General features: G+C 41.2%; 2 protein-coding genes and 1 pseudogene across 3 annotated transcripts in view; 1 reads left to right on the top strand and 2 right to left on the bottom strand.

Annotated features, from left to right (window-relative positions):
• SOS2 (SOS Ras/Rho guanine nucleotide exchange factor 2) overlaps positions 1-7,515 on the bottom strand; it is a 120,463-nt gene extending 112,948 nt beyond the window's left edge. The window contains exon 1 of one of the 2 annotated variants that reach the window (XM_007535794.3): positions 6,977-7,515. In XM_007535794.3, the coding sequence (XP_007535856.1) occupies positions 6,977-7,063 (87 nt within the window). In that variant the 5' untranslated portion in view covers positions 7,064-7,515. The remainder of the gene's footprint in view (positions 1-6,976) is intronic. The other variant, XM_060175009.1, reaches the window with a different exon arrangement.
• A 4,311-nt stretch (positions 7,516-11,826) lies between these two features.
• Positions 11,827-24,325, bottom strand: part of L2HGDH (L-2-hydroxyglutarate dehydrogenase) — a 58,422-nt gene continuing 45,923 nt past the window's right edge. The window contains exon 10 of the mRNA XM_016193733.2: positions 11,827-14,928. Within this exon, the coding sequence (XP_016049219.1) occupies positions 14,733-14,928 (196 nt within the window). The 3' untranslated portion in view covers positions 11,827-14,732. The remainder of the gene's footprint in view (positions 14,929-24,325) is intronic.
• Positions 16,250-16,849, top strand: LOC103125022 (uncharacterized protein KIAA1143 homolog; annotated as a pseudogene).

The following is a 24,325-nucleotide window of genomic DNA, read 5'->3' as shown; positions in this document are numbered from 1 at the left end:
CTCCTGGGCCAAGTATTTCATTCTTTTTATTTCAGATAGAAAGAGAAAAGGAGATAGCATAACACCTGTATTTCACCTGTCACTGGTACTCCCCATCTGGGCCACACTCATGGCAAAGCAGCTTCCGCCACAGTTACGTAGAATGGAAGCTCTGGGGCTGGAAGTTGCCTGTGGGGCTGGAAGATGCCTTTGCCATGCCACAAGACTGGGTTCTCAGTTCCCACACTGCATGAGAGTGCTATGGCATCCGGGGACGCTCCAGTGCGGTAGTGTCTCTCCCTCTCCACACGTGTGACTTTATCTGAAATTAACAAATCAATTGTTTTTAAAGGCCAGCCCAGGAGCAATGAAATTGTGTGTGTGCAAGACCTGTGCCACTGGTGGTGGTGGTTGTGGTTTTCCTTCTGAGCCTTAGGCAGAGAAATCTTCTAAAACAGTTCCAAGAGAAAAAGACAGAAACACTAGAATCTTTCAAATTTCATAAAAGAACATCTAAATGAACACCCTCAACCTGTTTTTTTTTTAATTTTTTTTTTATTTATTTATTCCCTTTTGTTGCCCTTGTTTTACTGTTGTAGTTACTATTGTTGTTGTCGTCGTTGTTGGATAGGACAGAGAGAAATGGAGAGAGGAGGGGAAGACAGAGAGGAGGAGAGAAAGATAGACACCTGCAGACCTGCTTCACCGCCTATGAAGCTACTCCCCTGCAGGTGGGGAGCCAGGGTTCGAACCGGGATCTTTATGCCGGTACCTGCGCTTAACCCGCTGCGCTACAACTGTTTTCTAACCACACATACTGCTATTAATTAACTCGGACATTCTTACACACCTTTTGAATCTTAGATGTATAAGAACAAACTGTTAAAGGAGTACAGAGTCAATATTTAACCTGACACAGAATCAAACTCAGGAACAAAGTAGTTAAACCAATCCTTTCTAGCTCTCTATGACATTTGTGATTACGACAAGTATTTTCTTTTCCAAATTAGACAGGTGAAGAGCGCCTTACAGAAAAAGCTTTCTACCAGGAAATAAAGGGACTAAAAAACTGATAAAAATGGTTAAGACATGCTTTTTTAATTTTTTTTTAATCTTTATTTATTTGATAGAGACAGTCAGAAATTGAGAGGAAGGGGAAGACAGAGAGGGAGAGACAAAGAGACACCTGCAGCACTGCTTCACCACTTATGAAGCTTTCCCCCTGCAGGTGGGGACCAGGGGCTTGGACCCGGGTCCTTGAGCACTGTAACTTGTGCATTCAATCAGGTGCACCACCACCCGGCTCCCCAAGACATGCTTTTCTATGTAGGATATTTACACTGTTTTTTCTTAGCACACAATCAAACAAAATATGCATAAAGTACCAACAGCAGTTCAAAGATCCAAGCAGTGAGCTGCATTTACAAATATACCCATGCATAAGCCCCTGCTCTTGGGTAGTAATTATGAAGGCATTTAAGTTTCTAGTTCTTTTAAAGAAGATACATAATTTAGTAGTAATGTTAACAATACATGCATCATCCATTAGTATTTCTACTTTGCCCTGCTTTCTCCTTAGAGTTCTGTATGGGTTCCAATGCCTTCAATAAAGTTGTGTCTTTAAAGTTTAAGAACAAAAAGAAAGAAAAAATAAAGAACACATTTTTATTTCCCAAATTACTTCTTCATAGACATTTTTCAATGTGGTTATACACAGCAAAATGAGTATTTAATGATATTTTAAAAAACTGCCTGCATTTCCCAATATCAACAATACCAAATACATATGTTTTTGTTTTGCTTTTATAAAAATTAATGGAAATCTTAAAGCAAGTAAAGCAGTTACTAAGTGTTCTTCAATGTTGAGCTGTGCTTAAACCTTTGATTGCTCTCTACTGCCTTAGCAATTCTACATATCTGGAAGGTTAAATTAAGAGATATTTGTCTGGTGCAGGTGCAAGTTCTAATTAGAAAAGATAACCTGAAACTTCTATTTATGCTCTTGTAAGATATTGTGTATCTAGGCCAATAATCTTAGTGTAATTTTATTAAATTATCCTTATGCCTACCTCCTCAAATTTCCATATGAAGTGGCCTTAACATCTTACAAGTTCCATCATTAAGTAATGAAATTAATCAAGTCATATACATATGTTTACTTATATTTGCATAGGCTATGATTTTACCTTTCTGAAAAAAATATACATATAACTTACATATTCTTTGGTGTCAGGGACTCACATAAGCATAGTATGTCAGGCACTCACATAAGCATAGCATGTGTTCTACCACTGAGCTCCATCCCCAGCTCTCTAAGAACTGTATTTTAACAGTTGGGGGATTCTGCCAAGAAGCTCAAATAACCTAGGCCGACATAATCAATTAAACATTTATGTTCATCTCCTTACAGCATGCTAAGTTGAGAACTAACTCACTTATATAAACTAAAAAATGCCAGTGGGAGTCGGGCTGTAGTGCAGCAGGTTAAGCGCAGGTGGCGCAAAGCACAAGGGCCAGCGTAAGGATCCCGGTTCCAGCCCCCGGCTTCCCACCTGCAGGGGGGTTGCTTCACAAGCGGTGAAGCAGGTCTGTAGGTGTCTATCTTTCTCTCCCCCTCTCTGTCTTCCCCTCCTCTCTCCATTTCTCTTTGTCCTGTCCAACAAGAACAACATCAATCAACAGCAAGGGCAACAAAAGGGAATAAATAAAATTTTTTAAAATCTTTATTTATTTATTGGATAGAGACAGCCAGAAATTGAGAGGAGATGGAGAGATAGAGAGGAGAGAGACAGAGAGACACCTGCAAACCTGCTTCACCACTCGTAAAGCCTTCTCCCTGCAGGTGGGGACCGGGGGGCTCAAACTCAGGCCCTTGTGCACTATAATATGTGCGCTCAACCCGGTGCGTCACCACCCGGCCCCAATAAATAAATATTTTTTAAAAAATTTCAGTTAGTCCAGTTTGGGGGAAACATCTAGCCCCCAAACCTTACTTAAATCATTTAGTTTGACCCTACAAAGCAACCAAAGGTGGACTCAAAATTCAATAAGTGCTCATTAAAAAAAATTTTTTTTTAAGATTTTATTTATTTATAAGAAAGATAGGAGGAGAGAGAAAGAACCAGACATCACTCTGGCACATGTGCTGCCAGGGATTGAAGTCGGGACTTCATGCTTGAGAGTCCAAAGCCCTATCACTGCGCCACCTCCCGGACTTTTTTTTTTTAATTTTTTTTTTTTGTTTTTCTAGGGTTGATCATTTTAATATGGCCTGAGAATTACATTATAAATACCCAAACGGCCCTTGGTAGAAAGAAAAAGTCCCCACCCCTGGTCTAGCTGGTAAACATCTTTAAAGTAGGGTCTTTTCTTATTTCCCTCAAGGTTTTTAATCAACTTTGCATTCTTAATATCCAGCATGGTACAAGTGCCTAAAATATGTTCAGTAAATGCTAAATAAAGGCAAGGTACACATGTTCAGAGGCAACATCAACCAAAGGAGAAAAATCATGGCAATCAAGTACTATTGTCCTTACTAGAACTAGTGGTCTTTAAGTATCTACTCAGTTTGAGGAAGGAAGTCAAATTCTAGATGTGCTGTATGTGAAAAATAGTGCCACCCAGAAATGGCAGGAATTCTCATTGTACATAGACATGGCTCACAGGTACACACCAGAATTTAAAGCCTCCTGCAAAGAAAGAATGGACTTTGAACTCCTTAAGAGTTACAACTTTTTAGTAGGCTAGAAGAAGAAGTAGGCACTACAAATCTGCATGTTGCAATACTACAAATACCACAAAACTGATCCCAATCTGAATTATTACTACCAATTTTTCTCTAAAAAAAAAATATATATATATATATAGAGAGAGAGAGAGACAGAGAGAGAGAGAGACAGAGAGAGGAAGAGAGAGAGAAACTGAGAGAGACATGCATGGGAATATAACTCAATTCAATGAAAGAAAAATTAATAACTTAAATAGCTCACTTTGCTAGGCACATACCTTGCCATGTGTGAGATCTAGGTTTGAACCATAGAAAAGCACCACTGTACCAGGGGAAGCTCGGGTGCTGTAGTTTCTTTCCCTCCCTCTCTGTATTTCTGAAATAAAAAAATGAAAAAGGCAGGCCAGGAGCAGAGGATGTGATGAGAGTGCCGCACAATCGTGTCAAGTTCACATAGTACAAAGTGCAAGGACTAGCGCAAGGATCATGGTTCGAGTTCCTGGGCTCCCCACCTGCAGGTGGGTGGATTCACAAGTGGTGAAACAGGTCTGCAGGGCTTTGCCTCTCTCCCTCTCTATCTTCCCCTCACCTCTCAATTTCTCTCTGCCCTATCAAAAAAAAAAAATCAAAAAACAAATGGCCGCAGGAGCAGTGGATTCATAGTGCAGGCACCAAGCCCCAATGATAACCCTGGATGCAAGAAAAAAACAACTTTTCTTTTAAAAATATTTCTCTTTATTTGCTATTGGATAGAAACAGAGGGAAACTGAGATGGGAGGAGGAGGCAGAGAGAGAAACAGCACTTCTTCACCACTTGTGAAGCTTTCCCCCTGCGGGTGGGGACCATGGACTTGAACCTGGGTCCCTAAGCAACTATAATGTGTGCTCTCAACCAGGTATGCCACTGCCTGGCCCCTTAAAAATTTTTTTTCTAGATGTATTCATTCTACAGGCAAAGAATGTATTGAATTAATGTATCGAATGGGTGAAATAATATAGAATTACTAGGCACTTCAGTTCCTGGGGAAAAAAACAACAACATATAGATACATTCAAAGCAATGGACCAGGATTGATTGCAAGTCCTGGTTTCGTATCTAACCTAATCTGAAAAAAATTGTGTGGAGTGCGTAGGGCAGTAGCACAGCAGGTTAAGCACACATGGTGCTAAGCTCAAGGACCAGCCTAAGGATCCCGGTTCGAGTTCCCAGCTCCCCACTTGCAGGGGGGTCACTTCACCAGCGGTGAAGCAGGTCTGCAGGTGTCTATCCTTCTCTCCCCCTCTGCCTTCCCCGTCTCCATTTCTCTGTCGTATCCAACAACAATAACAGCAATAACAACACTAATAACCACAACAAGGATAAAACAAAGGCAACAAAAGGGGGAAAAAGATAGCCTCCAGAAGCAGTGGATTTGTGGTGCAGGTACTGAGTCCCAGCAACAACACTGGAAGCAAAAATAAATAAAAATAAATAAATGTGTATCTGTGCATAATGGATTACTAGGGTCAGAGCTATCTAATGAGTAAGTTGTGCAACATATCCTCAAACTATTTGCTACCAGAAATAGACACCTGAACCTGCATCACACCGTCAACAACACTGAACCTACCTGACAACTGCATTAACATGTCTGGAGTTTAGGATCAATTACTATTTAAACATTTCCCACTTTGTTTTTGATGCAGGCCAGAATTCATTATCATTACTAGCATACTTTCCATTTCTTTCCCTCTCCTTATAGAATCAGGGCAGTTTGTGAATGGAAAGTCGAGTTAAAACACCAAGGACACCATTGAAATGGTAACTGTCTAGCTGCCCCTCATCATTCCCAACAAGTTCTTTAAAAGATGTGACTTGGTGTTTGGCCCAATTAGCTCCTTGTGAGAAGGTAATTATCACCTTGAAAGAAGTATGAAAATAGTGGAAAAACTGAAAACATGAAATATTTACCTTTAAAATAAATCATTAATTTAAAACATCATAATAAATTAAATACATCCTAATAAAATACATTTATTTGATTTATATACATATGAGAGGCAGAAACAGACACCAGCACGCTGCTCAGCTCTGGCATATAGTGTTGTTAGGAATCCAACTTGTGTTGTCTGGGGCTGTGGGCATGCAAGTATGGAGAAAGTCACCTCAGCACTTGCTCCCTGCCTGATTCATTTGCTATTTTAAAATGTGTTCTCCTTGTTTTTCAAGAAAGATAGCAAGAACAAATTTTGTCCCAACGGCAAGAGAAGTTCACGTGCAGCAGGCATGGTATCTAATCCTGTACTCTTCAAATCTGTCTTTAAAAAAAGAGGGGGGCTTATTAAGGTCAGCGAAATAGCTCCTTTGGGTACTGCGCTCCTTTGCCATGCACACAAGCCAAGTTCGAGCCCGGCCCCTACCACATTGAAGGAGGTTTCGGGACTGTGGTTTCGCTCTCTCTCTATCAAAAATAAATAAGTGGTTTACTATTTTGAAAAAGATATTATTATCTAAATTCACAGACGAAAACTGACGCCATCTACAAGAGAGATGCACCTTAGCGATACACCTGAACTTTAAAAGATTGGTGTTCATGAGGGGCACCGTGTTTTTGTCTCCTTAAAATTACTCCGATTCCAAATCACACCCAGTGAGGACACTGAACAGAGTTCAAACAAGAAGCAATTAAGACCTCGCTTTGCAGGATAAAGAGAGGCATATTTAATTAATTTTAAAACTAAATGGTATGGCTCTCCGACACTTGTAACACAGCCACAGTACCAAGAAAAGCAATGTCTCCTGAGTGAGAGGACACCTCTGACAAGCAAACTGCCTAGAGGAACACCCTCGACAAGAACGAAATCAAAAGTAACCACCCGGCCTGGATCTGTGTTTTTGTTTTAGAAACCTTTCCAAATACCAGAGGGACTTTCTCTTGCCCGAATCCAGCCTAAGGACAACAAATTGGTCAACGGCGGGAAGTTGCCTGACGAAATGACTACAACATGAAATCCAGTTTTATAATCGTTAACAAAACCTTCCTTCCGGGGCCAAGGGGGAAAAAAAAAAAAACTCGAGAAAACGTCCTTTTGAATGCAACAGTCTATTAGGAACCTTCACCCCCACGCACACCCGCCCCCGTCGGCAGCGGCTGGGAAGCCACCAGCCCCCGGGCAGAGCGTGGCTGCGCCCCGTTAGCACCTCGGAGGGGCCGCCCGCCTCTCCGACGCGGCCCGAGTCGCCCCGGCACCTCCCTCGGCCCCCGCGGCCGCCCGGGCATCAGCACTGACCTTCCGCAGGGCCGAGACCAACAGTCCCCGCCATTTCGGACTGTTCTCTTCGCTGAAGAACTCGTACGGCTGCGGTGCCTGCTGCATGGCCCCGGCGACAGCGCCTCCGCATCGGGGGCGGCCCACGGGCCGAACCGGTGGCCTGACAGTCAGGGCGCGGGCCGCCTCGCCTCGCCTCGCCTCGCCACACCTCGCCGGCGGCCGCCGCCTCCCGCCTGGGCCGATCCTACGGCCGAGGCGGCTCGGAGGCGGCGCCGGCGAGCGGGCGAGGGCTCCGGGGGCGGCTTCCTTGGCCCGAGCGGCCTGGCCTCGCGCGACGCCGGCAGAGGAAGCGCGGCGGCCCGTGAGCCCGGTCGACCCCCGGCTGCTCCCGAGTCGACAGCCTCCCGGCGCGGCGGCGCTGGCCCACTTCTCGGGCGGCTCCTCCTTTGTCTGGGTTCGCAGCCCGGCGGGGGTACAGCTGGCCTCGCTCCCGCCCCGACTCCCGCTACGGCCGCGGCGGGCTGAGAGCGGCGGAGGCGGAGGCGGAGGCGGCGACGGCTCGACTCCTTATCGTCCCATCCCCGCCCTCCCAGTCGGCAACGCCGCACGGCCCGGCCCGCCGGAGTCACTTCCAGGGGCCCTGGGGACCGACCAGGCGTGTGCGTCCGGCAAGCGGGCCACACTGTGGCGCTCGCGGTGCTGGCTACTGCCGCCCCTTCAGCAGTCGCGCGCAGCGCCCCGGGCCCGCCGCGAAGCTCCGGGTCCTGGCAGCCGCGGCTCGGCCCGCCCCCTTGGCCCGGCGCTCGTTATCCTGGGTCTCTGGTGAAGCCCCGCATCGCGCATGCGCGGCACGGAGAGGCCCGAGGTCCGGACTACAGGCCGGGGGCCCTGGCTGCGGGGCATCTGCTGCTCCCCAGGACTTGCTGTGCTATGGGCTGGTTCTTGACATCTCTACTCACCCCACCCCCAATGACTTCGTTTTACAGACGTTCCCTCCTCTTGGCCCTCCCAAGACATTCTTGAGTTGGTGCCACTTGGCGCCCCAGACTTCAGGCGTGGGAAGTAGTACAGGGATATGGAAAGGACTAGGCTCGACAGTGTGCTTAATGTATTTGTGCTGCATGTGACTATTCTGTGCCAAAGCGATAGAAACAATTTCATAGGGTGATGGTGTAGGAACTGAAGGAGTTGAGGTATTGGAAAGTCCGTCCTCAGCATACTGTAGGGTCAGAAAAGACATATGGCAAGGAAAAGCAAAGTTAAGACATTTTATTCTTAGTCGAGAATACTAAAAGCCTTTACAGGGTCTAATCCGACCTGAAGACACATTTTGTTTAGCCAAGGCTATATATAATTTCTTAATTGTTTCTATTTTTTAAATCAAGAGGTTTTATATAAAAATCAGTTCTAGCTTCCTTTAACAAGATCTGCCAACACTGAGGCCTGCTACATTCTTGCAAGAAAAAAACAATCGGCAGGCAGTGAGTAGCTGCTGTACTCTTTAGGAAAAAAGTATGCCAGTGCATTTCCAGTTGGCGATACTCCTCACCTGGCACTCCTCACTCTGTATGTAACCTGCCTAGTCTCTATAGGCAGCAGAGTTGTGTTCTCTGGGCTAGGCAAGTAGAAATATGATCCATATGCATGTGAAGGATAATCCAAGAATGACACCAGTAAAAAGTTTTCCAACTACACAAATTTATCATCTAAAAGACAATATTGGAACCATACCCTGCATTCACCGTGGTGACATGTGGTGGTCATTATTCAACCCAGTGTCCCCAGCAGCATTTACTGAAAATGCTCTTCTTTCTTGGTTCAAAGTTTTGAGCCCTCTTGCCATAAAACAATTGTCCATAGACACGAGAGTTAATGTAGATGTGATATAAGCTAAATCGGAAAGAATATGGGGAAACTGGGCAGAGGGTAGATAGCATAATGGTTATGCAAAGAAGCCTCTCATGCCTGAGGCTCCAAAGTTCGAGGTTCAATCCCCTGCACCACCATAAGCCAGAGCTGAACAGTGCTCTGGTTAAAAAATTAAAAAAAAAAAAAAAAAAAAGACAAGGGCAACAAAATGGGAAACCAAATAACTAAGAATATGGGGAAACTGGTATTCATATTATTAGTGAAAATGTAAACTGGCTCAAACTTCACCAAGGGCAACGTGACAATGTCAAGCTGCAAAGCCCCACATCCTTTCATGCAATAAATTCCAGGAATACTCCCTATATTTGTTCATATGTGACACAACTTAGACACACTATTTGTTGCAATATTCTTTGCAATTAGAGTAAAAACAATGCACAGAGACTAGAAAAAAAGTTTATTTTTATGGTTTTTGTTCTGTTTTGTTTTACCAGAGCACCGCTCAGCTCTGGTTTATGGTGATGGTGGGGGGATTGAACCTGACACCCCAGAGCCTCAGAGCATGCAAGTCTGTTTACATACTCATGATGCTATGTCCCCTGCTAAAAAGTTTAATCAGTAGGAATAGGGGACTATCTTAACAAATAGTAGGTCTACAGACTAAAACATGAAGTTATTTAAAAAGAACTGGGTAACATTCTCTAAGATACACAATAAAGTGAAGATAGCAGGATGTATAATAAAGTATGCTACAACTTGTATTAACAAATAGTACTATTTTATTATATATAGCATATAATGCTGTGAGAAGCTGCAAAGGAGACTAATTTTATTTTTGCATATTATTTTTCACGTTTTTTTCCACCAGGGTTATGGCTGGGGCTTGGTGCCTGCACTACAAATCCACCACTCCCAGAGTCTATTTTTTTTCCTTACTCTTTTTCATCCTATTTTCTTTGATAGAACAGAAATTGAGAGGGGTGGAGGAGACAGAGGGAGAGAGAAAGACAAGACACCTGGAGAGCTGTTCTACCACTTGTGGTAGCACTGCGGATTAAGCGCAAATGGAGTGAAGTGAAAGGACCGGCCTAAGGATTCCAGTTCCAGCCAGGGCCCCCCACCTGCAGGGGTCGCTTCATGAGCGGTGAAGCAGGTCTGCAGGTGTCTGTCCTTCCCCCTTCTCTGTCTGCCCCTCCTCCTTGATATCTCTTTGTCCTATACAACAACGGCAATGGCAACAAGAGCAACAAGGACAACAAAAATGGGAAAAATGGCCACCAAGAGCAATGGACTCGTAGTGCAGGCACCAAGCCCCAGCAGTAACCCTGGAGGCAGAGGGAGAGCGAGAGAAGACCTAAGTAAATAAAGCAAAAAGCTCAATCATAAGTTTGAGTTAGCAACTAAGAAAATAATGTCAACTGACAAAGCATCAAACATATGCCTGAGGTTCCTGGCCTATATGTACTAGAAAGCTATTTGGGTCTATCTCCTTCCTTCTATCACCTGTGAAACTTTCATGTAATAAATCTTTAAGAAAATTAGAGTGACAGAAAATTTGTTATAGTAATTTTACTTGTCTTTTTAGAGTTACTGATAGAATAACTTTTGGGAGACAATTTGATTCAAGCACATCTCAACATTTATTATTTAAAAAAATGTACTTACTTATGAGAGACATATATAGATAGATAGATAGATAGATAGATAGATAGATAGATAGATAGAAAGAAATCAGAGCATTCGATGCCAGGTACATGCAATGTTACAGATCAAACTCAGGAACCTCCCACTTAAGAGTCCAATGGTCCATCCACAACACCACTTCCCAGGTCACCTAAATATTTAAATGACAGTCACATTTACTACTAATATTTTCCCACTAATTTTTTTTCAATAACTTATTCACTATATTTCCTATTTATGCTTTCTCAGTTAACTTAAAGCTCTAAGTGCTGCCAGTCAGTAGCAAACTAAAAAAACTCCACAGGAAACACTAAATGTAATTGTCACTAACTTTTATGGCTTTTTTTTGTAACTGTTCCTCTTAAAGTTCAACTGCCAGAAATAAGTTTGAACAGGCACTCAGCTCATTTGCCCTATAATCCTTATGGGTGATTGATGCCCAGAACTCTCATCCTCATGTATGAGGCTAAACATGTCTTACCCAGAAGAAATATATGAAATCCCAAGAGATTAACTGTATTAAATATTTGTTTATTTATTTATTAGATAGTGTCAGAGAGAAACTGAGGGGCAAGGGAAGACAGAGAGGGAAAGAGATAGCTGCAGTTCTTTTTTTACTGCTCATGAAGTTTTCCCTTAGCCCTTGCTAATGGTAACTGGGGCTTGAGCCTAAATCCTTGAGCATTGTAACATGTGCACTACACTAGGTGTGCCAATGCCCAGCCCTGAATGGATATATATATATATATATATATATATATATATATATATATATATATATATATTTTTTTTTTTTTTCCTACCAGAGCACTGATCAGCTCTGGTTTATAGTGGTACAGGGATTGAACCTGGGACTTCGAAGCCTCAGGTATGACAGTCTGTTTGCATAACCATTATGCTATCTACCCCTGCCCTGGATTTATATATTATCTCACCCTTCTCCCCAAAAGGCACTGTGTGTTTGTATGTTATATACAGTCTGCTATAGAGTAGTGTATTCCCTACTGTTCTGGGTTATGAAAATGATACTAAAGTTAGAAACTCATACTAAATGATACTAAAGTTGGAAACTCATCTTTTTAAGTAGTGTCTACAGCCATACCACCCTGAACACGCCCGATCTCGTCTAAGTAGTAGGGTACTCTACTTTATACCCAAAATAGACACTATTATACTTCATTTTTATATTATATATAAATATAAAAGCTTTTTTTTAAAGGTTGGCTGCTATCTTGAGCTATGATAAGTTCATGTCTTACACATAAAATTGTATTTAAACAAAAATTCTATGGAATGAAATCATCACAGCACCAATATTTATTTTTTTAAATATTTATTTTCCCTTTTGTTGCCCTTGTTGTTTTATTGTTGTAGTTATTATTGTTATTGATGTCATCATTGTTAGATAGGACAGAGAGAAATGGAGAGAGGAGGGGAAGACAGAGAGTGGGAGAGAAAGACAGACACCTGCAGACCTGCTTCACCGCCTGTGAAGCGATTCCTCTGCAGGTGGGGTGTAGGGGGCTTGAACTGGGATCCTTGAGTCAGTCCTTACACTTTGCGCCACGTGCGCTTAACCCGCTACACTACCGCCCGACTCCCAAGACCAAGATTTATTAAGATAATTTTAATACTAGTATACATTTCTTCAAACTCAAAATATACAGAATTTTAAAATATATCAGTATTATACACAAAACCCTATAGGGAAATATGAAATATTTTACAAACAGAATAAATTCAAAGATTTTAAAAAACTCTTCCATTTGCATTGTGGGGAGTATAAAGTAAGTAAGTATAAAGTCAAAAGAAATAAAAGTTGCTTTAATAAGGATATTTTTGTGATTTCAGTATTTCATATCATAGAATGTATATAATCTTACTGTTGGTGAAAATTAAGAATTACAGCATTTTCCATCTCCTACTAGTCTTGTAATAGAATAGATAAACATCCTGAGTGCCATATTTCTTGGAGGAGTCAGCACTGGCCTGTTTCTTCTGTAAATAGTTTCTAATTACTTTTGACATATTCACCCCAATCAAATAACTGCATAGTATATTTACCTGGGACATACTACTTCTTAAACAAAAGCTGATGTGTAACCTTTTAAATGGGCAGATGAGGTAGCTAAATCAACAAAATCACAAAGGCTTTAATTGAAGATAAAAGTAAATAGGTTTTTCTATCAACCAAATGTACATACTTTTAATCCATCTACCACTGCTTTGGAGAGATGTAAGAAAAAAATGAACTGAGGATCATTCCTGTGAAAGTTCATGTGAGTGAATAGATGAAAATATCCCACTTGTCTGCCATTTTCATTATATTGCTATTTTCCAACTTCCTGCTTTTTTTTTTTTTTTTTTTTTTTTTTACCAGAGCACTATTGAGCTCTAGTTTATGGTGGTGTGGGAGAGTCTTTTTGTATAACCATTATGCTATCTATCTCCCTGCCCTTCCAACTTTCTAAGTTACAAGAAACACTTCACAAACACACATGTATATGCATATTATAATATGGCACTGGAAGAATTTTAAATGTTCAAGTACACACAAATATAAGGCACCTTTGCGGTTTACAAAAGTGAATGCCTCAAAGTCGGGTATTTCCAAAAATGAAGAAATAGACTCATATAAGTTTATAGGACTCCTAAAAAGTCACATAGGCATGAATCATTTGTGATCTTGGCCAATATCTGAGAATCTTGGAATAACTGAATCTCATATGCAAGTTAAAGGCTGGATGGTGGCACACCTGGTTGAGCGCACTTGTTAATAGTGTGCAAGGACCCGGATTTAAGTCTCCAGTCCCTACCTGCAGGGGGAAAGCTTTGTGAATAATGACACTGTGCTGCAGGTGTCTCTCTGTTTCTCTCCCTCTCTCTCTCTCTGTCTCTATCCAATAAACAGATAATAAAAAAAAAAATTTAAAGAAATGCATGTTAAAAAATATATTTGCCTACAGATCTTTGTGGGGGCTTTGTACCTGTATAATTCCCCTAATCCCAACAGGGTCTTTTCTTTCTTCCTTTTCTAGATAGAGGGTGAAGAGAGAGGCAGAAAGAAATGGAGAGAGCTTTTCTATGACTCTTCAAAATAATAATAAAAAAAAAAGTTAAAAAAGAGGTTATAACCTACAGTATTCCATATTTTCTTATCTAGGAAGACAAAATGGGACAATGTCATATATTCAAAGACTGCTTCTAACATATGTGCAATTTCACCATTCGTGGATTACTTTTTCATTCAGTAAAGAGGCAGAGGGCAAGGACAGCAAGTCAGATTCAAGTCCTCAGCCCTCACTTTCAGGAGAAAAGCTTCGTAAGCAGTGAAGCAGTGTTTCCAGTGTCTCTCTTTCTCCTGTCTTCACTGTCCCTCTCGACTTCTGTCTCTACTAAATAAATAAATAAAATGCTAAGAGTGAGAGAGTGAAAAAAAAAAAAAAAGGAGAGGTATCACAGTAATAGAACTAACTTCCATGAAGTGCCAGACTTGAACTTGGGCCTTCCACATGGCAAGGCACAAATCCTGTTGAGCAAACTCTCCTGCCCCAGCATAGATATTATAAAGTTAGTAAGATTGTGTGGGGTCAAGATATAGCTTATCTTACAGATTACCAGCTTTATTGTGTAGGGGGCCCTGAGTTCAAACCTCAATAGCAGAAGGAAACACCATGGATAGCATCAGAGGTGCTTTATGGGTGATGGAGCAGCACTGAAGTATCTGGCCCTTTACCTCTTTACTCACTCTCTAAATAAAATTAGAAAGAGAGAGATAAAAAATAATTGGGCACAGGAGGTATGAACAATGTTGCTTATTTGCAAGGCACTGAGCTTATTCCATGGAGCTACATTAAAAAAAAAAAAAAAAAGACAAGGAAAAATTTTTTATGCCATCACTTCTAGAAATTCTTAAAAAAAAAAAAAAAAAAGCCAAATCTCAAGATCATGGCCACTGAGTACAGGTCGTTAATAAATTCCAAGATTAAGCACAAATATAACTATACCTTGCTCTTTCAATTACCAAGTAAGAGAGCATGGACTTGAAAATTATGATGTAACATCACTTTAACAATTCAGTAACTATCTAAATGAGGAATAAAAATCACTATTTTTCAGTTTTTCAACTATTTGTCTTAGAAATTCAAATTAAAGAGTGCAATTAGCACATTCACATTTCTGGATGTAGAGATTAAAATGGACACTTAATTCTTTTCATTATTCACAATTTAAATCTCTGTTGCACTTCATCTGCAATCATTCCAGAAATTGCAAGGGAGGAAGTGGCAGCAGGGGACGGTGCATTTCTCACATGAAGAATACGATCTGCAATATCCCCAACTCCTCCATCAAATATAAAATCATCTATCAGATTTCCATCTCTATTCAGGGCTTGAGCTCTTACTCCGGATGGACCTCTGAAAAAAAGACAAGAGTGATAGTTGAGCACATGCTTATAAATGAATTCACAGTAATTGTATTTATATATTTTCTTCAAGTTTGGAAGCTACTCTCTGACCTAAACCAGCTTTCTAGTTCTATTCTCAACTCAGACACCATCTTCTCAGACAATATTTTAGTCCACCTCCATGTTAGCTATAAAGCTCAAACAAGAATTTCAAAGTCATGGCCTCCTAAGAATATTCCTAAAATAGACTTCCTAGCTTCTTTCCACCCTAAAGTCGCTACTTTCATCTGTTCTAGTCCTACTTTTTGGTTCCTGTTTATTAAAAACTTTATACTTATTGGATAGAGACAGTCAGAAATTGAGAGGATAGGAAGAGATAGAGAGGAAGACAGACACCTGCAGCCCTGCTTCACTACTTGCAAAGCTTTCCCCCTGCAGGTGGGGACCAGGGGCTTGAACCTGGGTCCTTGTGCATTGTAACATGGATGCTCAACCAGGTATGCCACCACCTGACCCCTAATAGATGTATTTTTAGCTATAGTCAATCAGTATGAACTTAATTTGCTTATAAGTATGAGGAGAATGTATTAACAGACCTCTGTTAAATAGGTAAGTTTTATTTTGAACTTTATACTACTGCATATCTTACTGCCTTTCAGACAGCAAGTTGTAGATGGCACTATGATTCCATCCTGTACTCTCTGGACAGAAGAACTCACCAATGTGCCCTGCCAATGTGTCCCGAAACATGCCTCTTTAGAGCCCTACCCCACTAGGGAAAGACAGAAACAGGCTGGGGGTATGAATTGACCTACCAATGTCCATGTCCAGTGGAGAAGCAATTACAGAAGCCAGAACTCCCGCTTTTTTAAAAAAAGGTTTTTATATATTTATTCTGTTTTTGTTGCCCTTGTTATTGTTGTAGTTATTGCTGCTGCTATTGATGTCATCATTGTTGGATAGGACAGAGAGAAATGGAGAGAAGAGGGAGAGAAAGATAGATACCTGTAGACCTGCTTCACCACTTGTGAAGCTACTCCCCACCTGTAGACCTGCTTCACCGCTTGTGAAGTTACTCCCCTGCAGGTTGGGAGCAGGGAGCTCGAACTGGGATCCTTAAGCTGTCCTTGCGCTTTGCGCCACGTGCCTTTAACCCTCTGCGCCACCGCCCGACTACCTAGAACTCCCTTTTTCTGCACCCCATAAGGAATTTTGGTCCATACTCTCAAAGGGGAAGAGATGTTAGGGGAAGATATATAGATGGCTCTGACAAAGAAGAGGGAAAATAGAAATGATAGAAATATTAATAGGTACTCGGAGCGGGCGACGCCGCGCCCGGAGCCACCATGAGTCAACGCGACCGGGTGGCCTATGTGAGACCGGCCGAGGCCGCCTTCCTGGCCCGCTTCAAGGAGCGTGTGGGCTACAGGGAAGGGCCGACTGTGGAGACCAAGAGAATTCAGCCTCTGGTCCCAGATGAAGATGGTGACCGCAGTGATCAAGAAGATGAACAGCCCCAAGTGGTGGTTTTAAGGAAGGGAGACCTGACAGCTGATGATCAAAGCAGAAATAAAAGCAGCCAACGCAGATGAAGAACCAGCTTCAGCTGATGGAAGAATCATGTATGGAAAGCCAGTCAAGCGTTCCACTGGTGAAAAATATTCCGGATTAACAGCAAGTTCCAAAAAGAAGAAGACAAATGAAAGTGAAACAGATAAACAGGACTCAGTTAAAAAGAACACACAAAAGCAAGTCAAAAACAGTATTCTCCTTTCATTTGACAATGAAGATGAAAATGATTAAGTGTTTTGGACTTAGTCTTCTTTAGGTATTTTAATAACATTTTTCCTATTATAAGAATAACTTCAAGTTCAATATGAAAATTTAGAAAAACCGGGGAATCAGGTTAGCAAAATAAAAACTGTCTAGTACTCCTCTGACTTGAAATAGCAACTCTGGGGCGGAGGGTAGATAGCATAATGGTTATGCAAAGAGACTCTCACGCCTGAGGCTCCAAAGTCCCAGGTTCAATCCCCCGCACCACCATAAGCCAGAGCTGAACAGTGCTCTGGTTAAAAAAAAGGAAAGAAAGAAAAGAAAAAAAGAAATAGCAACTCTAAATTTTCCTGTGAACGTTTTGTTATTTCCTCTGTGTGGGGTGGTGATGGTGTATATGTATATAAATAATATTTTTAACAAAACTGAAAAAAAAAAGAAATATTAATAGGTGTATGTGTGACTTAGAAAAAAAGAGAAGGGAGTCGGGCGGTAGCACACTCTCCTCCTCCTGTCTTCCCCTCTCTCTCAATTTCTCTCTGCCCTGTCCAAAAAAAAAAAAAAAAATCAAGTTAAATCACTAGTATAAAAAATGAATTTACAATAAGTTAGTTATAAATATTCTCCCTTTTCAAAAGTAGCAGATAAATCCAGGTTTGGTTTTGTTTTGTTTTGTTTGCTTTAGGGTTATTGCTGGGGCTCAGTGCATACACTGCTCCCGGAGGCTATTTTTCTCCTTTTGTTGCCCTTGTTTATTGTTGTTATTATTATTCTTGTTGTTATTGCTGTTGGATAGGTAGCATAATGGTTCTGCAAAGAGAATCTCATACCTGAGGCTCCAAAGTCCCAGGTTCAATCCCCCATACCACCATAAGCCAGAGCTAAGCATTGCTCTGGTTAAAAAGACTGTGAAAGCACAGCACCCTAAGACCACTGACCACTGTGGACAGAGCCAAGAGACTGATAATAAGTTATTTACCAAGTGCTCGTGCAATGAATTTTCTCAGTTAATCCTCACAACTCTAAGAGTCTGACATGACTTATATTTAACAGCAAAGAAATATAAAAAGACTAAGTAATTTGTCTGAAGTAACATGGCTATTCAATTCCTTTGTAGAGAGGTAAGCCTGAGTGTAAGGTATGTAATAAGCTCTACTGAAGCCTGCAGGGAATCAAGTCAGCAGCTTTTTGAGTTGTTAGGATTTCCAAGTAAAAGTGATATTAGACCACAAAAGGGACAGAAGTGAAAATTTCCATGCATAAAACACCTATCAGATCATAAGCCAGTATGTAGCCCATCAAAGCAGCATTTCTCCAGTCTTGGAAAAATCTGCTGTTGCTGTTGAGAGCATCTTCATGTCTCTCTTCTTTTATATAGCAGAAAGTCAGTATGTTTGGGACACGTAGAGGCATGACTGATCATTGATGTGTGTTCAAAATAAAACTTACCTATTTAACAGAGGTCTGTTAATACATTCTCCTCATACTTATAAGCAAATTAAGTTCATACTGATTGACTATAGCTAAAAATACATCTATTAGGGGTCAGGTGGTGGCATACTTGGTTGAGCGTCCATGTTACAATGCACAAGGACCCAGGTTCAAGCCCCTGGTCCCCACCTGCAGGGGGAAAGCTTTGCAAGTAGTGAAGCAGGGCTGCAGGTGTCTGTCTTCCTCTCTATCTCTTCCTATCCTCTCAATTTCTGACTGTCTCTATCCAATAAAGATAATATTGGTATATTGCACCAAAGCAAAAGACTGGGGCTGGGGGTGGGGGGAGGGTTCAACACTGAAACATGATGGCAGAGGACCTAGTGGGTGTTGTGTTGTTATGTGGAAAACTGGGAAATGTTATTCATGTACAAACTATAGTATTTTTTTTAAATATTTATTTATTTATTCATTCTTTTATGTTGCCCTTTTTGTTTTATTGTTGTAGTAATTGTTATTGATGTAGTCGTTGTTGGATAGGACAAAGAGAAATGAAGAGCAGAGGGGAAGACAGAGAGGGGAAGAGAAAGATAAACACCTGCAGACCTGCTTCACCGCTTGTGAAGCTACTCCCCTGCAGGTAAGGAGCCGGGGGCTCGAACTGGTATCCTTATGCCAGTCCTTGTGCTTTGTGCCACCTGTGTTTAACCCGCTGTGCTACTGCCCAACTCCCCAAACTACAGTATTTACTGTTGACTGTAAAACATTAATCCCCCAATAAAAAAAAAAAAAAAAAAAAAAACATTCTGGGGCCACGTAGTAGTGCACTTGGTTGAGCACACACATGTTACAGTGCACAAGGACTTGGGTTCAAGCCTCTGGTCCCTACCTGCAGGGGGGAAAGTTTCACGAGTGGTGAAGCAGGGCTGCAGGTGTCTCTCTGACTCTCCCTCTCTATCTCCCACTACCCTTTCAACTTATGGCTGTCTCTACCCAATAAATAAAGACACTAAAATTTAAAAAATAAAATAAAACAAAAACATTCTAAAAATAAATACTTCAGCTGGACAGGTGAATCAACAGGTAGACTATTCCTTGCATGTATGAGGTACTGGATTTAATTCTAGCATTGCATATACCAGAGTGATATTCTTGTCTTTTTGTCATAAAAATAAACAAATCTTTTAAAAATAGGGATAGGGAAAAAGAACACTTGCCTTGCTGTGTGTGAGGAGGGCTAGAGTTTAAACACCAGTACCACAAAGGAAACATTACAGATAGTACAAAGAGATCTTAAGGACAAACAAGAACTCTAACACTACCTGGTGCCTAGGGACCACCCTCCAATCCCCCAGCCCTCCAAAGAATTTCTTTATTTTTTAATTTATAAAAGGGAAGCATTGACAAAACCACAAGATAAGAGGGGTACAATTCCACACAATTCCCACCACCAGATCTCCATATCCCATCACCTCCACTGATAGCTTTCCTATTCTTTTTTGTTAATTTTTTTTATTATCTTTGTTTGTTTATTGGATAGAGACAGCTAGAAATTGAGAGGGAAGAGGGAGATAAAGAGGGAGATAGACAGAGGGACACCTGCAGCCCTGCTTCACCACTTGTGAAGCTTTCCCCCTGCAGGTGGGGACTGGGGGCTCAAACCTGGGTCCTTGCGCATGATAACATGTGCGCTCAACCAGTTGTGTCACCACCTGGCCCCAGCTTTCCTATTCTTTAACCCTCTGGGAGTATGGACCCAAGGTTATTGTGGGATGCAGAAGGTCTGGCTTCTGTAATGCTTCCCCACTGAACATGGGCATTGACAGGTTGATCCATACTCCCAGTCTGCCTCTCTCTTTTCCTAGTAGGGTGGGGCTCTGGGGAAGCAGAGCTCTAGGACACATTGGTGGGGTTGTCTGTCTGGGGAAGTCTGGTCAGCATCATGCTAGCATTTGGAACCTGGTGGCTGAAAAGAGGGTTAACATACAAAGCTAAACAAATTGTTGAACAATTATGGACCTAAAGGCTGAAATAGTGCAGATGAAGAGTTGGGTTGGTATATTTTAGTTATATTCCAAAGGGCCTGTGGCTATACTAGGTTTTTTTGTTTGTTTTTGTTTTGTTTTTTCCCCCCTGAGCCTGAAACCTGATATGCAGGTGGATCCAAGTTACTGTCTGGGGAGATGATGTCATGGCTGGAAAAGGGACAGAAAGCTGAATCAGGGAAGAGAATAGCTCCCTTAATATGGGAAAGGGGTATAAATATTGCTGACGGTAAACCCCATAGATTTGATTTGGTCTGGGGCCCATATTCAGCTTAGGAGCTATGTGACCTCTGCATCCCTGTAGATCTGAGCTCACATTCTTAGGTCATGAGTAGAAACATTCCAAACTGCTCCAGTATCGACCCATCTTCCTCAGGTGTAGCATAGAGTATGTTGTCCATCCTCCCTTTGAAGGATGGAACATTCTCTACCGATGTTGATCCAAGTTGAAGGCAAGGTCCTATGGGGGGCCCACAAAGGGGTCTATTTTGATGTTCCTGATAGAGATGACCAGAAACAATGGAGAGAGGGATTTATTTGAGGTCTATGCCCATCATATCTGTTTGGGAATCTCAGGACTCCCTGAATAGGGCCCCAGCTGATGGGATGGCCTGACAGTGACTAAAGAGTCATCATTAAAGTATGCCAGTCTCTTACCCTTATTCAGCTTTTGCAGTCCTTGCTTTACTAAGGTTAGCTTTGGGGTGAGTGAGAGAACTGTAAGAGTAAGTAGTTGAGGAGAGTATCTAAATCTAATTAGATACTATTTCATTAGGAACTTTATAGTGACTCACTGCAGACTATTATGTACTTTTGCTTTCAGGTATATTATTTTGCCCTAATTTATGGATACATGTGAACATATGCTATATCTCACGGGACCTGGCCTGTATCTAGGTTTTGGGACTTAATTAGGAAGTGAACCTCCTGGAACGGAATTAGAGAATACTATGAAAGGAAAGGTCTCACCCAAGTAATGAGGCTGAAGGGTTGACATTCCATGCCTGAAGTCTCTGGACACAGTTTGAAGTGAAGCATGCTGAGGTGGTACTCGTTGCATTCAAAGAATTTCTTTGTACTGAAAATGTAGTCCTTTCAGCATTCCCTACTTTACACAGAGATCTCAGTTCCAACTTTCTACCTTTTATAGGTTAAAAAATTTATCAGCTTTCAACTATGACACCCAACTCCCCAGACAATAACCTGGGTACACCTGCATACTAGTTGTTAGGCTCAGGCAAAAACTAGTTGGGTCATAGCCCCTTGGAATATACCTAAAATAGACCTACTAGCTTTTTTCCAAATGGAAACCCCAAATCTTCATCTGCATTCTTGCCTTTAGGTTCATGATTAGTCAATAATTTGTTCTGCTTTATAATCTTAACTCTTTTTCAGCCACCAGGTTCCAGATGCTAGAAGGATGCCAACCTGACTTCCCTGGGCAGATGACCCCACCAATGTGTCCTGGAGCCCTGCCTCCCCAGATCCCTGGCCCACTAAGGAAAGAGAGAGACAGGCTGGGAATATGGATCTACCTGCCAATGCCCATGTTAAGTGGGAAAGCAATTACAGAAGCCAGACCTTCCACCTTCTGCACCCCATAATGATCCTGGGTCCATACTCCCAGAGGGATAAAAAATAGGAAAGCTTTCAAGGGAGGGGAGTGGATACAGAGTTTTAGTGGTGGGAATTACTCTATAGTCTTATTAATATTTCCATTTTATAAATAAAAATTTAAAAAGAAAAGAATTTCTTACCGGCACCCAAGTGATAATTAAGATATAAGTACTTGCATGGAAAATGGCACAGTGGATAAAGCATTAGACTCTTAGGCATTAGATCCCCTGTTCAACCCCCAGCAATGCATGTACCAGAGTGGTGCTCTAGTTCTCTCTCATTAATAAATAATTTTTTAAATTTTTATTTATTTTTACCATAAGCTCTGTCTTATGGTGGAATTGTGGGGTTGAACCTGACACTTTGGAGCCTCAGGCATGAGAGTCTTTTTGCATAACCAGTATGGTATATACCCCCACCTACTAAATAAAAAATTTTACAAAAGACATGTCCCCCCCGTGTTCCAGGAGGTGGCGCAGTAGATGAAGCATTGAATTCTCAACCATGAGGTCCTGAGTTCGATCCCTGGCAGCACATGTACCAAAGTGATGTCTGGTTCTTTCTCTCCTTCTATCTTTCTCATGAATAAATAAATTCTTAAAAAAAAAAAAAGACATGTCCCCAATCTTTTATGTCTTAATTTATGTGGAGGATACATGAATCTATCATAACTACCAAAACTGACCAAGTACTCTGTATCTATAACACATATTTTGTTGTATGAAAATTACATATTGAAAATAAGATCCATAGGGCAGAGAAGATAGCATAATGGTTATGCAAAGATTCTGATGCCTGAGGTTCCAAGGTCCCAGGTTCAATGTTCCCATACCACCATATGCCAAGTCTAAGCAGTGTTCAGTTACAATAAAATCAGCATGTCCTCCATACCCCTGCAGAACATCAGCACTAACTCATGTTTAATTTCCTCTCTGCATTTCTGGAATGCCTCTTACACACATAGTTATACTATACTCCAAAGGGTTTTATTATTTATTTTATTTTCTCCAGGCTCTGTCAGTATTTAGTAATATGAGGGTTCTCAACTCAAGGAAATCTTGCCCCCTAGCGGACATCTGGCAATGCCTGGAGACATTTCTAACTGTCATAACTAGGGGAGTCCTGCTTGTATTTGGTGGGTAGAAGCTAGGGATGTTACTAAACACCCTACAATGAACAGAATAGTTTTCCACAGTAAATAATTACTTGATAAAAATTTCAATTAGGCCAAGATGGAGAAACTGTGATCTAGGTATCATCTTTATTGTAATAACATTTGCTTATTAGTTTTGCATTTCACAATAATATAGAAATATAGTTGGTTCTGTTTGTTACCAGAGTACTTCTAGCTCTGGTTTATAGTGGTACTGGGGATTAAACCTGGAACTTTTGGTGCCTTAGGTATAAAAGTCTTTTTGCATAGCCACTATGTTATCTCCCTAGCCAGATATAGTAATCCAGTCTTTATCACACATGATGGAAAACACCTTGTTTTAAAATTTACTTTAGAACTTCCTAATTTTTCAAATATAAATTATTAGAAATTATGAAGATCTCTGCATATATGTCTTCTTTGTCTTTTACATCCTTACAATATTAAGAGATGCAAAAGCTGTTAGAAATATATATACATATATGTGCATGTATATATACTCTTTGCACATATTTGATAGATTATAATTTCTAATTCTATGGTAATAAAAAAAAGCACAGCTTTTATTTTATATGTTTACCAGCACTTTTTTTTTTAACTGTAAACCCCACCTGTGCTGAATATGGGCCCCATATTAAACTGGTGGGGTTTACAGTTAAAAATACTTATATATTTTCCCCATATTTGGGAGCTACTCTCTTCCCTGATCCAGCTTTCTAGTCCTTTTTCCAATTATGACACCATCTCCCCAGACAAAACCTGAGTCCACCTGAATATTAGCTGTCAGGCAAAGGTAAAAACTAGTAAAGTCATGGGCCTCTTGGTATATACCTAAAATAGACCTACTAGCTTTTTCCAAAATAGAGACCCCAAATCTTCATCTGCAATATTCTTGCCTTTAGGTTCATGATTAGTCAACAATTTGTTCTGCTTTATAATCTTAACTCTTTTTCAGCCACCAGGTTCCAGATGCTACCATGATGCCAACCTGACTTCCTTGGGCAGAGGACCCCACCATGTATCTTGGAGCCCACCTCCCAGACCCCTGCCCCACTAGGGAAAAAGAGAGGCAGGCTGGGAGTATGGATCAACCTGTCAATGCCCATGTTCAGCGGAGAAGCAATTACAGAAGCCAGACCTTCCCACCTTCTGCACCCCATAATGACCCTAAGTCCATGTTCCCACAGCAATAAAAATAGGGGAGCTATCAAGGGAGGGGAGTGGATATGGAGCTCTGGGGGTGGGCATTGTGTGTAAATGTACCCCTTTTATCCTACAGTCTTATCAATATTTCCATTCCATAAATAAAAATTTTTCTTAAAAAAAGGTGAAGGTTGGTGGCATTGCAATACTGCTGCAGTGGATAATTCATTATAAAGGTTTAA

Source organism: Erinaceus europaeus, chromosome 16 (genome assembly GCF_950295315.1).
Source record: "Erinaceus europaeus chromosome 16, mEriEur2.1, whole genome shotgun sequence".
In the NCBI taxonomy this organism is placed as follows: domain Eukaryota; kingdom Metazoa; phylum Chordata; class Mammalia; order Eulipotyphla; family Erinaceidae; genus Erinaceus; species Erinaceus europaeus.
Note: the sequence above shows the minus strand (reverse complement) of the source record. Positions and strands in the feature narration are given on the sequence as shown.